The 13,950-nt window shown below is 38.6% G+C and overlaps 1 protein-coding gene across 1 annotated transcript in view; it reads right to left on the bottom strand.

The window, feature by feature from the left end:
• Positions 1 to 13,950, bottom strand: part of WDR70 (WD repeat domain 70) — a 315,052-nt gene that overhangs the window by 45,983 nt on the left and 255,119 nt on the right. Inside the window, exons 10-12 of the mRNA XM_012649467.1 lie at positions 5,491 to 5,590; positions 2,323 to 2,407; positions 757 to 895 (exon numbers count right to left, since the gene is read on the bottom strand). Coding sequence (XP_012504921.1) covers positions 757 to 895; positions 2,323 to 2,407; positions 5,491 to 5,590 — 324 coding nt within the window. The remainder of the gene's footprint in view (positions 1 to 756; positions 896 to 2,322; positions 2,408 to 5,490; positions 5,591 to 13,950) is intronic.

Here is a 13,950-nt window from a genome sequence, read left to right as displayed (position 1 = left end):
TTGGCCTGTTTCATACTCAGAAAATTACAATGATTTGCCTTACCATCTAAATAATACTACATACTTTAAAAGAATTCAAATTCTTCTGGGAATCTTCACTATTACTGTATTACATGTGGCTCCAGTCTCAGGACATGAATGAGTGAATGCTGGTGTTTCAGCGTTCACATATATATGTAAACAAAACTAACGATTTGTTGTGTTTTTCTTTTTAGATGTAGAAGTTAAATCTGAAATGTTTTAAATTTCCAAATAACTAAATAGCAATTAAGCTCAGTGGAAGCTGAACTTAATTAACTTAATGACTGCAACTCTGACAAGCAGAATTCTGTCAACGTCTTCAGGATTTAGAAAAGAATGATAAACTTCATCACTTTCTGAGGGCATAACCTTTCACTTCCGTCAATCTCTAGATCCCCACAAACATGCAGATTGTGGAAAGCTCCTTTCTGTATCCTACATGATGATCAGCTTCTTCCTTGCTCAAATTGGTTGTCAGAGAGGGGGAAACATCCCAAGCCCAGCTGAAATTCCAACTAAAGTGTGAGCCCATGGGAAATACCGGAAAAGGGATAGGGTAGATCAGCTAGACTGCAATGTACTGATAACTCCTGTGCCGAGAAAATCGCAGCTACCATCACGTTGTAAGGGCCAGGGCTTATGTTCTATTAAACAAACAAACAAAGAAATGAAAGCTGGCTAAGATGCAAACTTCACTTCATTCTCAAGGCTGGGAAGAAAAAAAAACATACATACCGCATCTGTGATGTCTATTTCATACACCCTTTGGAAAGTCCTACGCTCAAAGAAAACAAGTTTGCCGCTACCACATCCTCTTTGAACAGATGTACCAGTGACTACGAGTTTATCATCTGGACTGAAACAGCAGTCAGTCCTACAGACAAAAAGAGTTTATAAGCATAAGCTTATGACCCCCCCCAGACATAATGAGTGAATTAAATAAAATATAAACATCATTGTAATAAGAGCTAACACCTATATAGGGCTTACAAGTCAAGTGCACATATTAATTTGTTTAATCTTCACAATAATCCTATGAGGTAGATATTATCCCCATTTTACTGATTAGGAAGCTGAAGCAAAGAGGTTAAATAAACCTTGCCCATAATAACACAAGCAAGTGGTGCAGCTGGGATTCAAACTTAGGCAGTCTGACTCCAGCATCTGTGCTTTTTAACGTCTACATTATAATATTTTTAATGCAAAGGGAGCATGGGAAAAACTCAGTATAGACATTGAGAGTCTCTACTAAGAGTTATATATGACTAATGTCTAAGTATTGATTATTTTGGTCATTTTTGTGAACTCTTTTTACTACTGCCATACCACGGCCCCAAGTAATTTGAATTATGTCAAGTCAAGCACCATGAAACAAGGAGCAGGCTATACTGCTGGAACCTAATTGATGACTACAATACAACAGCTCTTGTTATGAGAGGACTGGCCACCTGAGTGTGGTAATAAGCTAAGGCATGATCCAAAGAAGTTACATAGTTAGCATTACTTTAGCAGGCATGATAGCTCAAAAAATTCTCATCAGCTATAAATTCATGTTTGTTTGTTTGTTTGTTCTAACAGATAGATGTCATAGGCAGTGGACCATGTTAGATTTAGTGCCGTATTATTATAAAGCTCCCTTCACTTGATGCTTCCATTACCTTAACATTCTCCCTGTTGGTCATTACTTAACACAGATGTGGAATTTCATTTCTGCCAAAATAGAAAAATTTGCCTAAACCCCAACTATAGGATTTGGAGGTCAAATCCCACCTCAGCTACCCACCCTCCCCCAAATCTTTAAAAGCTTCAGTAGCCAAGTGAGTAGAATGGAGATAGTGTTCAGTTACCCAGAGGAAGACAGTCTGAAGGATGCTGAATTACTGATTGGAATGATAAGAAAAATTTGAGAAAATGAGCTGTATTATAAATGCTTAGTAACTATTAGAAACTGTTTTAATGGTATGAGAGACTTCAAATTTAAAAAAAACTACAGATACACAGGACTACCCTATCATTTATACAATATTAAAAGATTAAATCTTTCAATATATATTTTAGTACCCCAAGACCTGTGCATGCACACAATATATACACACACAAACACATGAACACACATATTAACTTTAAAATTTTTTATAGTCTGAAGAATGTACAAAATAAAAATGCATCTTTCAAAAAGCAGATTTCAATCACTCAAGTCTCTTGAAGATTTAAAGACATATGATACAAATTAACATTAAGGTAAAAAAATTTCTTTTCCATTCTCCTAAGCTGATCAAATATTAAAAACATACTACTTACATTGGGAACATGGTGGGAAGACTTGAGGCTGAAAAAAGTGGTTTATTAAATTGTCGGATGTCCCATAATTTTAATGTATCATCACCTAACAGAGGAATGAGAAGAAAAAAAGAAAAGTGAATCATGCAAAAAGAACTCACTCCAAGTTTAGAGTTTGCTAAACTTAGCGTATAAGGAGGGAAGCAAGGAAGAAAAGAAGGAAGAGAGGAAAGGAGGGAGGAAAGAAGGAAAAGAAAAGAAAGAAGGAAAGAAAGAAAGGAAAGAGAGAAAGAAGCCAGATGCACATAAGCATGTTTCACTTTTTTAACTGTTCAGGGAGCTCAAACACAGTAGTTGCAAGAACAGTAGAAAGCTATAAGATAATGAATCGGCCTTCTAGAAATTCCTTTCCAGATTAATGTAGCATCTGTAGTCTAAAAGGAACCCCGGAGAATCTAAGGAGTGATTTTAGAGCAGATGGTAGTTCCTCTGTGGTATATATGAGCGTAACCTGACTTCTTGAGAATATCTTAATTTAATAACCATCAGGATTGAAAATAGTTCAATTCACAACAGATTACTTTTCCCACTAGTGTGTGGGTAAAGCTATCCATTAACATTAATGGTGGTGAGCCATGTGTTTCCCTTCCCTCCAGTGTAATTCTACCTGTAGCTATCATTCTTCACTTTGCTGAGGAGTATAGCTTTTCCAAGTCATTTAAAGAACAATGAATATTCTTTTAAGAATCACTTTTTTATATTTCTATAGGGCTACTAACTAATTCCTGACTAGAACAAAAGCTGAACTCATATAAGTAATGTTTTTGCTGTTCTTTCTCCCCAGTGCCCACAGCTGAGACCTACCTCAACCCCCTCAGGTCCAATAAAGAATCAGTATCAGGTGCAAATGAGGTGAGTGGAGAGTTCAATAAAAATCCCCCTTCTCTCCCCAGCGACCCTTCCTCTGAAACCCAACTTTGGCAGGTGCACTAATCCACAACTGGCTGGACTGAGGACCTGCTTGTTCTGTGAGAACTTTGTAAGACTCTCCTTTGGAATGTTACCCTCTTGCTTTTAGTCTTAAAAAAAGGTTACACAACCCCACAATCCTCAAACAATAAGAAAACATTAATCTGCATTAATCTCAGTTAACCCAGCAGGTTCTGGAGCTAGGAGGAGCACCTTACAACACCCTGAGGACTTCCTGATGAATAGACTTCATCTGCTATACTCTATACATCCAGGAAGGAAAATGATGGAATACAGTATGCATGTTGTGTTGACCAATTAAATTATCCAATAGCTATTATAGGATGAAAGGGGAAGGTAAGAATTATCATCAAAATGGCTTTGACTGAAATAGAGTTAGTCCTGTACTTCTAAGGCAGTAAGTGTCAACTGAGTGAGGGTTCGCCTATTTTAGAATTCTATGGGAAGAGTTTTCAAATTAACTCCCCTTTTTATCCCCTCTTCTCTCCTGACTTCAACTCAGAGATTTGGGTATACCACCCTAAAGATGCAAGAGAGAATTTCTAAGTGGAGCATTTATCATTTGAAAAACCTTCCCAGGGGATTCAAATACACTCTTGGGATGAGAACCATAGTTTTTAAATAAAGAATATATATATATATATATATATATATATGTGTGTGTGTGTGTGTGTGTGTGTGTGTGTATATATATATAGTTTTAATTGTGAGTCATCTCTGTACTTGAGTAGCATGTTAGAATTGATGGACCGAAATACATATTTTACACATATCCACAGTTGACAGGTATAACATAAATGGAAAGTTACATGCACATGTGCTTTGATGTTTTAAAATTATGCAAATGAGGGTAGTTTGGCTACATCAGTAAGGTTTCCTTAGAGGAAAGAGAATCTGAATGGAGTTCCCATGGGTAAAAGGACACGGACTAGTTAAACTAGGGAAAAGGGAAAAGCTGTGCCAAGGCTCTTGTCTCTCCTCATTTCCACTACCCTCTACACTAGGTCGTAAATTCTTTCAGGAAAGGGACCCTGTCTATGATGTTCACAGTTTATACGCAGCACCTAGCATAATGCTAGCTCACAGGTACTCAATATAGAGTAGATGAGTGAGTGAATGAATAGCTAAATATAGCATTGCTAGATTCAGCTGCCCAAAGTGTTTTTCCTTTTTTGGCCTACAGGATAACTAAATCCTTTATGTGATATTTAAGGCCCTATGTAACACAGCTCCAACCTACTTACCCTGCTATTTCTTTTCTCTCCCCATAAAGGGGTCTATGGGGAGATGCTCAGCCATGGCCCACACTTTCCCATAATGCTTAGCTCAGAAGCTGCCCTGTCAACACACAGCATATCCATGTGGGAAAGATGTTGCAAAAGATTAGAAACAACTGATGATATCTAACCTTATGAGTGTGGGTAAGTAAATTTACAATATGACCATATAGAACTATTTAAAAAATAACATCTAGATATACAATTTTTTTAACTAAATTGAGTTAGGGTTTGAAGTGAAAAAAAATCAACGGTCAATAGAAGACTTTGAAATATCAGATGCAGAATTATTAAATGGGGCCAGGCGTGGTAGTTCATGCCTGTAATCCCAGCACTTTGGGAGGCCAAGGCAGGAGGATCACTTGAGACCAGGAGTTTGAGACCAGCCTGGGCAAAATAGCAAGACCCTGTCTCTACAAAAATTTTTTAAAAATGAATTAGCCAGGCCTGGTGGCTCACACCTTTAGTCCTAGCTACTCAGGAGGCTGGGGCAGGAGGTTCGAGGTTACAGTGAGCTATGATCACACCACTGTACTCCAATCTGGGTGACAAAGCAAGACCCTGTCTCTTAAAAAAAATTATAAAATGGCATAGAAAGAATGTAGATGATCATCTATAAAATTCCTAGGGTAGAGGCAAAGATAATTTGTGGAGACTTCAAACTCTTACAGAATTTGAAGCTAAAATAAAAACTTAGGCAAAAAAAGGTAATATATTCTAAATTTTACTTGATAATTTTTAATACGAACAATGTTGCCAAGTTGGAAATGCATTTTAATGAAAAATTCAGCCTGGCAAAAGTTTACTAACAAAAAGCATAGCTAGCTTTACTAAGCGCTAGGATATTAGTAAGACATTTGTTAGAGTTAAATATAGTAATTTTACACACAAAAAAATTTCAAAAAGAAAGTTTGTAACCTACCTCCACGAGAAGCAAGGACATTACCATCATAGGAAAAAGTCACACAAGAAGTGTCTGTGCCTGGGTCATGAGCCTGTTTATAGTGGAACTTAGGATGAACCTGTTTGTGAAGATAAGCAAAGTGTTAACATTTCACCTGACTTCCGAAAAGAACATTTTTAAGGCAAGAAAATTTCACTTTATCATGATGAAAATGATATATACCTATAGGTAAAGTACTAATTTCACATAATTATAGTTTGCTTTCCTTCCAAAAAAAAATCCAAAAGGCTTTTAAAAACATCTATTTGCTTTAATAAAGAATAGAGAAGGTAAGTCCTAGCAGGAGACATTTTTCAGACTGCCTTAGCAAGCTCTGAGCTACTCAAGATTATGACTGCATTTAGTTTCTTGTATTATGCTTATAAAGTTGTTGGGACCATTTCCTGTATTTCTCTGAAAGAGCAGATATAAATAAAAATTACAAATGTGCATATTATTTATTTCCTCAAAAATACTTATTGTATTCCTAGTACATGCCAGACACTGTGCACATGGTTGTAGGTCTTGAACTATCTTTCATATGCCTGTTAGATGATGATGTTGTTAATAATAATAGTTACACAGCTAACCCTCACATAATGCTTATTATATCCCAGGTACTATATCGTTTACTGTCTTGCCTATTTAGTCCTCACAATCGCTCTGTAAGTTAGGTTCTACTATTGTCATCTCATTTTATAGTTAGGAAACAAAGCACAGAGATTCAAATACCTTGTCCAAGGCCACACAGTCTGTAAGTAGTAGAGCTGAGGGTTTGAATCCAAAAAGCCTATGTGCTTAAATACTGCACTATAACCCTTCTCTTATTGATCTATCTTAATAGTCTTTTTACTTCTAACACTGCTTTTGCACAGTTAATGACTTGTAAAAGTATTTAATAACTCTACTACACCAATCTTGCCATTCATTTATGACTAACCAGCATAGCCAAAGTACTAAGAAGTCAGTTATCCCCAAAAGTATACTCTACATGAACAAAAATATCTGGTCCATTAAAAACTTTGTCCCCTGCATAGCTATCACTAACAGAGTACCCTCTATGATAGCTAATAGTGTGTGTGTGTGTGTGTGTGTGTGTGTGTGTGTGTGTGTTTATGTGCACCTGTGTAGGCAGGCACACATGCCATACTGGGTGATTACACAATAGTTGTGAGTCATTAAGAATTTTTTTAGGGTAATTCCACAGCAAAAGATAGGGCCATTGACAGTAATGACAGCATGTGGACCTCTCCTAGGAGCCACAGGTATGGGAATACAAGTGACACCATCTCCATTGGTCTTGCAGCAACTCTAACAAAGAATGAGTCACAAAACAGAGTTGATGTACTTTACCCTCCCAACGATATTCCTGATGCCTGTCACTGGGTTTACACCTAAAAGCATCTACGAATGAGGAGTATACTATCTCACGAAAGCCAGCTATTTTTAAATTTTTAATAATTTGTATATCTTGAGTGAAAATTGGCCTCTCAGTTCTTCCTCTGGGTAACAGTATTAGAATTTTATATTAATTTTCATGCTTCTATCTTTCATGGATAAAAAGGACTGATTCAACATTTTTTTTTACTGGACATCAACTATATGGCAGACACCAAGTTAAGGTAGACAGAATTTTGACTCCCATGACCTCTGCCCCCTAGTATCATGGCCATGATTGCCTTATATGGTCAAAGGGACTTGGCAGGTGTAATTAAGGTTACTAATCAGCTGATCTTAAAATAGGAGATTACCATGGATTCCAGGTAGGGCCAAAGTAGCCACATGAGCCAGAGGGTCAAAAAGAATGTCATAAAGATGTGACAGAAGAGGAAGACAAAGAGATTCGAGGCATAAGTGTTAGACATGCCACTGTTAGCTTAAAGATGAAGGGAGTCAGGTGTCAAGGCAATGGGGGCCTGAATCCTGCCAACAACTAATGAGCCTGAAAGAGGACACTGAGCTCAGATTAGAGCCATAGCCCAAGGCAGTATTTTGATTTTAGCCTAGTGAGACCCTCAGAAGAGAATCCAGCCACATTGTACCACACTTTTTATCTACAAGAATTGTGAGAAAATAAACTGGTGTTGTTTTAAGCTACTAAATTTGTTAGATGGCAATAGAAAACTAACCTACCTTTATTGAAAGGCCTGAAGGTAAAAGAACTTGTTGCATTCAAAGAACTAAAAGAAGTTAGCCAAAGGAGTGGTGGGAAACTGATGTGAACAGGGCCCAAACCATCAGGGGACTCATGGCCATGTTAAGGAGCTTAGATGTTATCCTGAAGGCACAAGGGAGCTGCTGAAGGAGTTAAAGCAGAGGAGTCACGTGACTAGGTTTGCTTATTTTTAAACAATTATTCTGGACACGTGGAGAACAGACTGGGACTATTCTGTTTCTAGGACTAACAAAACTCTGCTACCAACCTCAATAAGAAAAATTTGCCTTTTGCTTATCTCCCATCAAGTCATCAACTACCAAACTCTAAATGAAGCTTTAAACAGATCCCATGAACAGTGCTAACAGTTTACCAAAAAGTCCTATAGTTACATTTGGCCTTTCAGTGAATTTAACTTAGTTTTTTGTGTGTTTGTTTTTAAATGTTTTGTTTGTTTTTAATGTGAATAAATACATACACATATCTAAGTAGAACAAAGACCTATCATTTCATGAATGATCAGGCAGTGTGGTAAGTAGAAAGCGCACTGAGCCAGCAACTAGAAGGTAGGAAATTTAGACTTAAGTTCAGGCAAAAACTAGCAGTGTGACCTGGGACAAATTACTTAGTTTCTCTGGTTCACAACTCTATCTTCTGTAAAATAAATGGATTGAAGTAGATGATTTCCAGGGTCGCTTACAGCTCTATGACCCTTAAGGAAAAGATAAAACTGGTAAATACCTAATGTTTTATAATCTGATTATCTAATCAATATATACTTTTATTATTAAGACAAAATAGATCTTGAATGCCAATATTTGAAAATATAAGTATACACATATAGATGTGTATACACATATATACCAGTAAGCAAAGTGAGATAAAGAACTTTTAAAAGGTGTATAATCCAGTGGAATCACATCATACAAACTTCTATGTGAGCCTGCAGCAAGCAGGTAGTTCCATTTGATAGCCTATTTCTAATTCTACTACTTGTTGCTTCAGAGAAGAGATGAGATTGTGAATCTGATGCTCCTTAAATTTATCTTGCCTCTCTGTGCTCTTTACTACCCTGAGTGGGATTCTAGGGTTTAAAGACATAAAGCCATCCAGTGCTCAAGAAAAGAAAAGTGATCTGTTTTCAAAACCTTAAAAAAAAAATTCGGCTGGATCTAACAGGACCTAATAAAAGAAAGAGGCCAAATGTCTTCACTTGATTGAGATGGACAGCTCACAGATTTTATGTCAGAAAGTGTTCTTCAATCATCAACTTCACCTTAACCAGAAATGAAAGTATATTCCAATGAAGTTAAACAGATAGACAGAGGTGACCTAAAACTTGTATGAAACATCAACACTTAGTCCATGGTGACAAATACTCTCATACTTTGAAAACAAAGTCAACCTAACTGAAAAACACTTCTGGCATAATGTGGGGAATCTAAAACTGCAACTTGTCCTTTAACTGCTTTCATAATCATCCTAAGCAAAGAACACTGTTCTTCAGAAAAGTTGAGATTATTAACTCCATTATATAGGTTTCTTAGTCTTAAGTGTGCCTTATGCTATGATTTGGAGAGTATCAAGTCTCAAATATCCACAGGGATGGAAAACGCAAGCACAAAAACCTAGTTTTAAAGGCCCTGTCTGATATCATACAACACAAAGTCCCCATTGGTAAAACTGTCTCTATACCACTCTTCTCAGCAGATGGTCACAGGGCCTCTAGCAATGAAGAAGTCATTACATCACCAGGAGTATCAGTCCATTTCTGGGTGGCTCTAGCTGGTAACACTTTTCTTAAACTGGGTCCAAGACCCTCTTCTGACATCTACTCAGGGGACTTGCTCCTACCTTCTGTGGCTATGCTGACTAAATCTAGTTTCTCTTCTCTGATACCATTTACCCAATTCTCAAAGAAAACTATAATGTCTTCCACAAAGTCTTAAATATTCCACTTCCTTATGGTGGTACCAAGGGTCAGTTAGTTTATATCCAGCGGCTGCCCAGATCCTAATGTCTGCCTGTTGCTCTAGTGTGCGTCTATCAATGCAGGAGAAGGATAGTCCTCAAAATGATGAAAACACCTTTCATAATAAATAGAAATGGTGGAAAAAACTATTTTAAATGAAAGAATTTAAAAGAATTACTGGGCTGAGAACAGAGAAAAAAAGTAATAGAAAGAATACTGTTCCTAGAGCCAAGTTGACTTGTCCTAAAATTTTAGCTTACTACATTTAAGTTTGACTCTGGCCAAGCTGCTTAACCTTTTTATTTCTCAGTTTATTAATCTTTAAAATAACATGCCCTACATCTTCCTACCCTGCCCTTCTCCCCAAATCACAGAAAGACTGTGTTACATTTAACCTATCTCCCTGCCTTGTGTTAATAACACAAGTTTATAAAGTCTATAGTGGGTATCTCCTCTCAAAAAGGTCTTAAAATGCAACTATCCTATAAAACACAAACTCTGAGAGCAAGATAAAGCAAATGGTATGCTACCTAACAAACTGGGTATATTAACCTGTCCCCTCAAATCTATTCCTATGACCTGCCAATAGACAGAAATTTTCTTTCTCTATTGGAATCTATTTTCAAGCTTAGTTATAAGCAAACAATTCCAATCAATTCTATATTGTCAATTATATGTTAGGGTTACTTACTATACTAGCATGTCCAGATTTTTTAATAGGCCAAGATTAAAAAATAAAATAAATATAGGTCTAGACTAAATAGAATTTTCTTCTGTTTCTCTAAGTTTTGAGACTTGTAGGAAGGATAATGTGGTGCTTTTCAAATCCACGTTAATTCAACTAATACTTACATGTCAAATATTATCCCAGGAACCGGGGACAAAATAAAGACCCTATTATCCTGAAGTCTACATTTTAGTGAAGGGAAGTGGACCATAAAATATTTCTAATAGATTCTGTGATATTCAAACTAATATACTTAATGAAAGTATGGTATAATGATAAAGAGCACAGCCTGTGCAGCCAGACGGCCAAGTTCAAATCCTGGCTTCATGACTTAGCACCTGTATGATCTTGGGCTAGTTAATCTCCCTATACCTGTTTCTTCACCGATTAAATAATAATAATTCCCACTTCATAAACTGTTGGGAAAATTTAATGAGTTAATGCAAGTGTGGCACATCCCTTACGATATAATTTTGCTGTTCTTTTCATCAAGATGTGGCATCTATTCCCTATACTTTGTATCTGGGTATAGACATGTGATTTGCTTTGGCTTACTGGATAATGTAGCCATGAAAATGTGCCTCTCAGATTTCCCACTGTGAAAAGCATAACTGACTGACACTTGCATTGCCTCTGTCACTAGGCCATGCTTTCCAAGGCCAGTCCCCAGCAATGCCGAAGTACAGGGGATAAATGGACTCCTAATTAGCCTGACTGACACTCTGTTAGCATTGTGTTTTAGTTCAAGACCCTTTCTGCATAAACCCTCCTTTGGTTCTCTTTTTTTTTCTTTTTTTTTTTTTGAGACGGAGTCTCACTCTTTTGCCCAGGCTAGAGTGAGTGCCATGGCGTCAGCCTAGCTCACAGCAACCTCACACTCCTGGGCTCAAACAATCCTTCTACCTCAGCCTCCCGAGTAGCTGGGACTACAGGCATGCGCCACCATGCCTGGCTAATTTTTTCTATATATTTTTAGTTGTCCGATTAATTTCTTTCTATTTTTAGTAGAGACGGGGTCTTGCTCTTGCTCAGGCTGGTTTCGAACTCCTGAGCTCAAACAATCCGCCGGCCTCGGCCTCCCAGAGTGCTAGGATTACAGGCGTGAGCCACCACGCCCGGCCGGTATCTTCTTTTTAGAGGACCCAAGTGGTACCAGGATTGGTTCGACAACACAGGTGGTAAGGTGAAAATCTGGGACAGCCTCGCTCATTGCCTGGTGGGAATGAGGAATGCAGATAGACCCTAGCACTTGGTAGTGGTTCAACTGCTACAGATTTTACTGGAGGTGACCTGAGCGGAGGGAATGTCCTCGTGGGTGCAATGTTTTAGGCATTTAAAAACCAGGGGAAGGAATACTGCCTACAAAGACAGCAGTGTTGGTCAGTTACTGTTAAGTTGTACTGACACCCAAAGAAAGATACTGAGAAACTGAGAGCCATTAACAGTCAAAGACTAAGTGGAGAACCAGACAACCAGTTGAGCAGCTTTCAAAGAGGCCATCATCTCCTGCAGTGAAAGAGCTGACACAGCTAAGCAACAGAGATCTGGTAGTTCGATTTATAGAGCTCCAGAGACATTCAAATGCTCAGACTAGGAAGGTCTATCATTCTAAGGTCAGGGCTCTTGCTGCCCCTGAAACATAAGAGGAGGATATTTGGATGGACACACCATAGGATGCTGGATCTGCAGACACCCCCCGCCCCCAACTCCCGGGAACTCTCACAGCTTAAAGAGGTGGCCTACTCTGGCCTAGTAAGAGCCAGAACTTCCTCTGTGCTAGGAAGTGCTGCCAATGCCCCTCCCCCACAAGGCAACAGGTACCTCCTTGTGGGACTTGCCTTTACCTCCACTCCTGGCTGCTAGGCCAATAATTAGGGTTAAATCCCAGTATTACTCAGCCAGGAAAGTGCTGGGAGTAACAAGATTATACACCAAAAGAGGAATTAGCTAGCACCACGCGAGATTGTGAGTTTGAATTTTGAGGATGCTTGGTCAAGGAGACTGGGGTATAAGACTAGGTACTTTGACACCTTGATTCACTGATTTGAGGACACATTTTTGGACACGGAATTTAACAGCCTCCCAGGGATCCCAGAGGATGAGCAAACTTGCTAACAGGATTAGAGGCCTGGAAAAGTGATGGCCAATGTTGAGTAAAGTAAAACTGCCTTGCATGCCCTGGCAGATGGTTCAAAAAAAAGAAGGTTGGAGGAACTGGGCATGCTGGAATGGATATATTTGTCAAGCCAGAAAACACATAATATTATTTTTTATGGGAGAGCCCAAAGGAAATCCCATTGACCAAGGCTATCAGGAACGTATAGATGAGAGGAAGACAGCAAGAAGTTCAAAAGCAGCTCTCCTCTGCAGCCCAAAGCTAGTCATAGAGCTGAGTCATTAATATCCATGGGACCTGAAGTCCCATGATCCTCAACTTGTAGTGTGCAAACTACTAGAAGCAAGAGGCTGCAATTACTGGCAAGGTCAAAGAGGCAGCCAAGAGGGCTTGATGTGCAGGGAGCTGCAGAGATGGCAGACAGAACATGTCATCTCTAGGGACAGAATAAATGGGTAGCCAATAAAGATACTCCTCAATATCTACAATCAAAAAGAGAGACAAATGGAAGAGCAGGAGGCTGAGGATGATCACCGCAACAAAAAGTCATGATCCCTTGCTCTGTTCCCACACATCTGAGCCAATTTTCAGATCAAGAATCTATTGATGACAGCAGTAGTCAGATTCCTAAGAAAGGACTACTCACTGGGGCAAGTATACATTGTGATAATTCCCCTAGTCTTTCCACAAAGGGATTTTTGACTACTACAGGCTTAATCAAATAGTAGTCCCAGGTATAACTGCTGTGCCAAATGGAATATCATAGCTAGAGTAGATTAATAAAGCTTTGTGGTGACTTGGACTTGAGGACTTCCCATTGGCCTAGCCAAAGTTTTCTTAGAACTGCACTTCAGTCTGAGATTCTTCCTACCCAACCCTCCTTCTTTCTTTCCTTCTTTCTTTCCTAGGGGTTAGACCTACATCACCATCTGACACTCTCCAGCCTCTTCTGGCTCCCTACCCATTTTTCCTTCACTGACATTTTGGCAAAAAATCTCATACACATCAAATGTTGCCTTGGCATCTGCTTCTCACTAGCAAACAAAACACAAGAATAGGATTGTAAACACACGTGCCTTACATTGGATTGCTCTCTTGCTGCTTTTGGAACCCACATGTCCCATGAAAAAGAAGGGGCTAGCTTCCTGGATGATCAGAGACACGTGCTCAGTCATCCCCATAGCATCAGCTGACATTAGGCAATAGCCAGACATGTCAGTGAGGCCATCCTAGTGCATCCAGCCCCAACTAAACTGTTGGTTAACTGCAGATGCAATGGAGAGCATAGTAGAAATCAGCCAAACTAGTCTAGATCAGAAGTCTTGCCTAATACTGCTCCACTGATCCACAGAATTGTGAGAAACAGTTGTTTTAAGCCACTTAGTTTTAGGGTAGTTTGTTTATGTAGTAAAAGTTAGCTACTGCAACATATAAAGGATGTGAACAATGCCTGGAACATAATAAATATC

This window comes from Propithecus coquereli, unplaced genomic scaffold, assembly GCF_000956105.1.
Source record: "Propithecus coquereli isolate 6110/MARCELLA unplaced genomic scaffold, Pcoq_1.0 Scaffold110, whole genome shotgun sequence".
Classification (NCBI taxonomy): Eukaryota; Metazoa; Chordata; class Mammalia; order Primates; family Indriidae; genus Propithecus; species Propithecus coquereli.
Note: the sequence above shows the minus strand (reverse complement) of the source record. Positions and strands in the feature narration are given on the sequence as shown.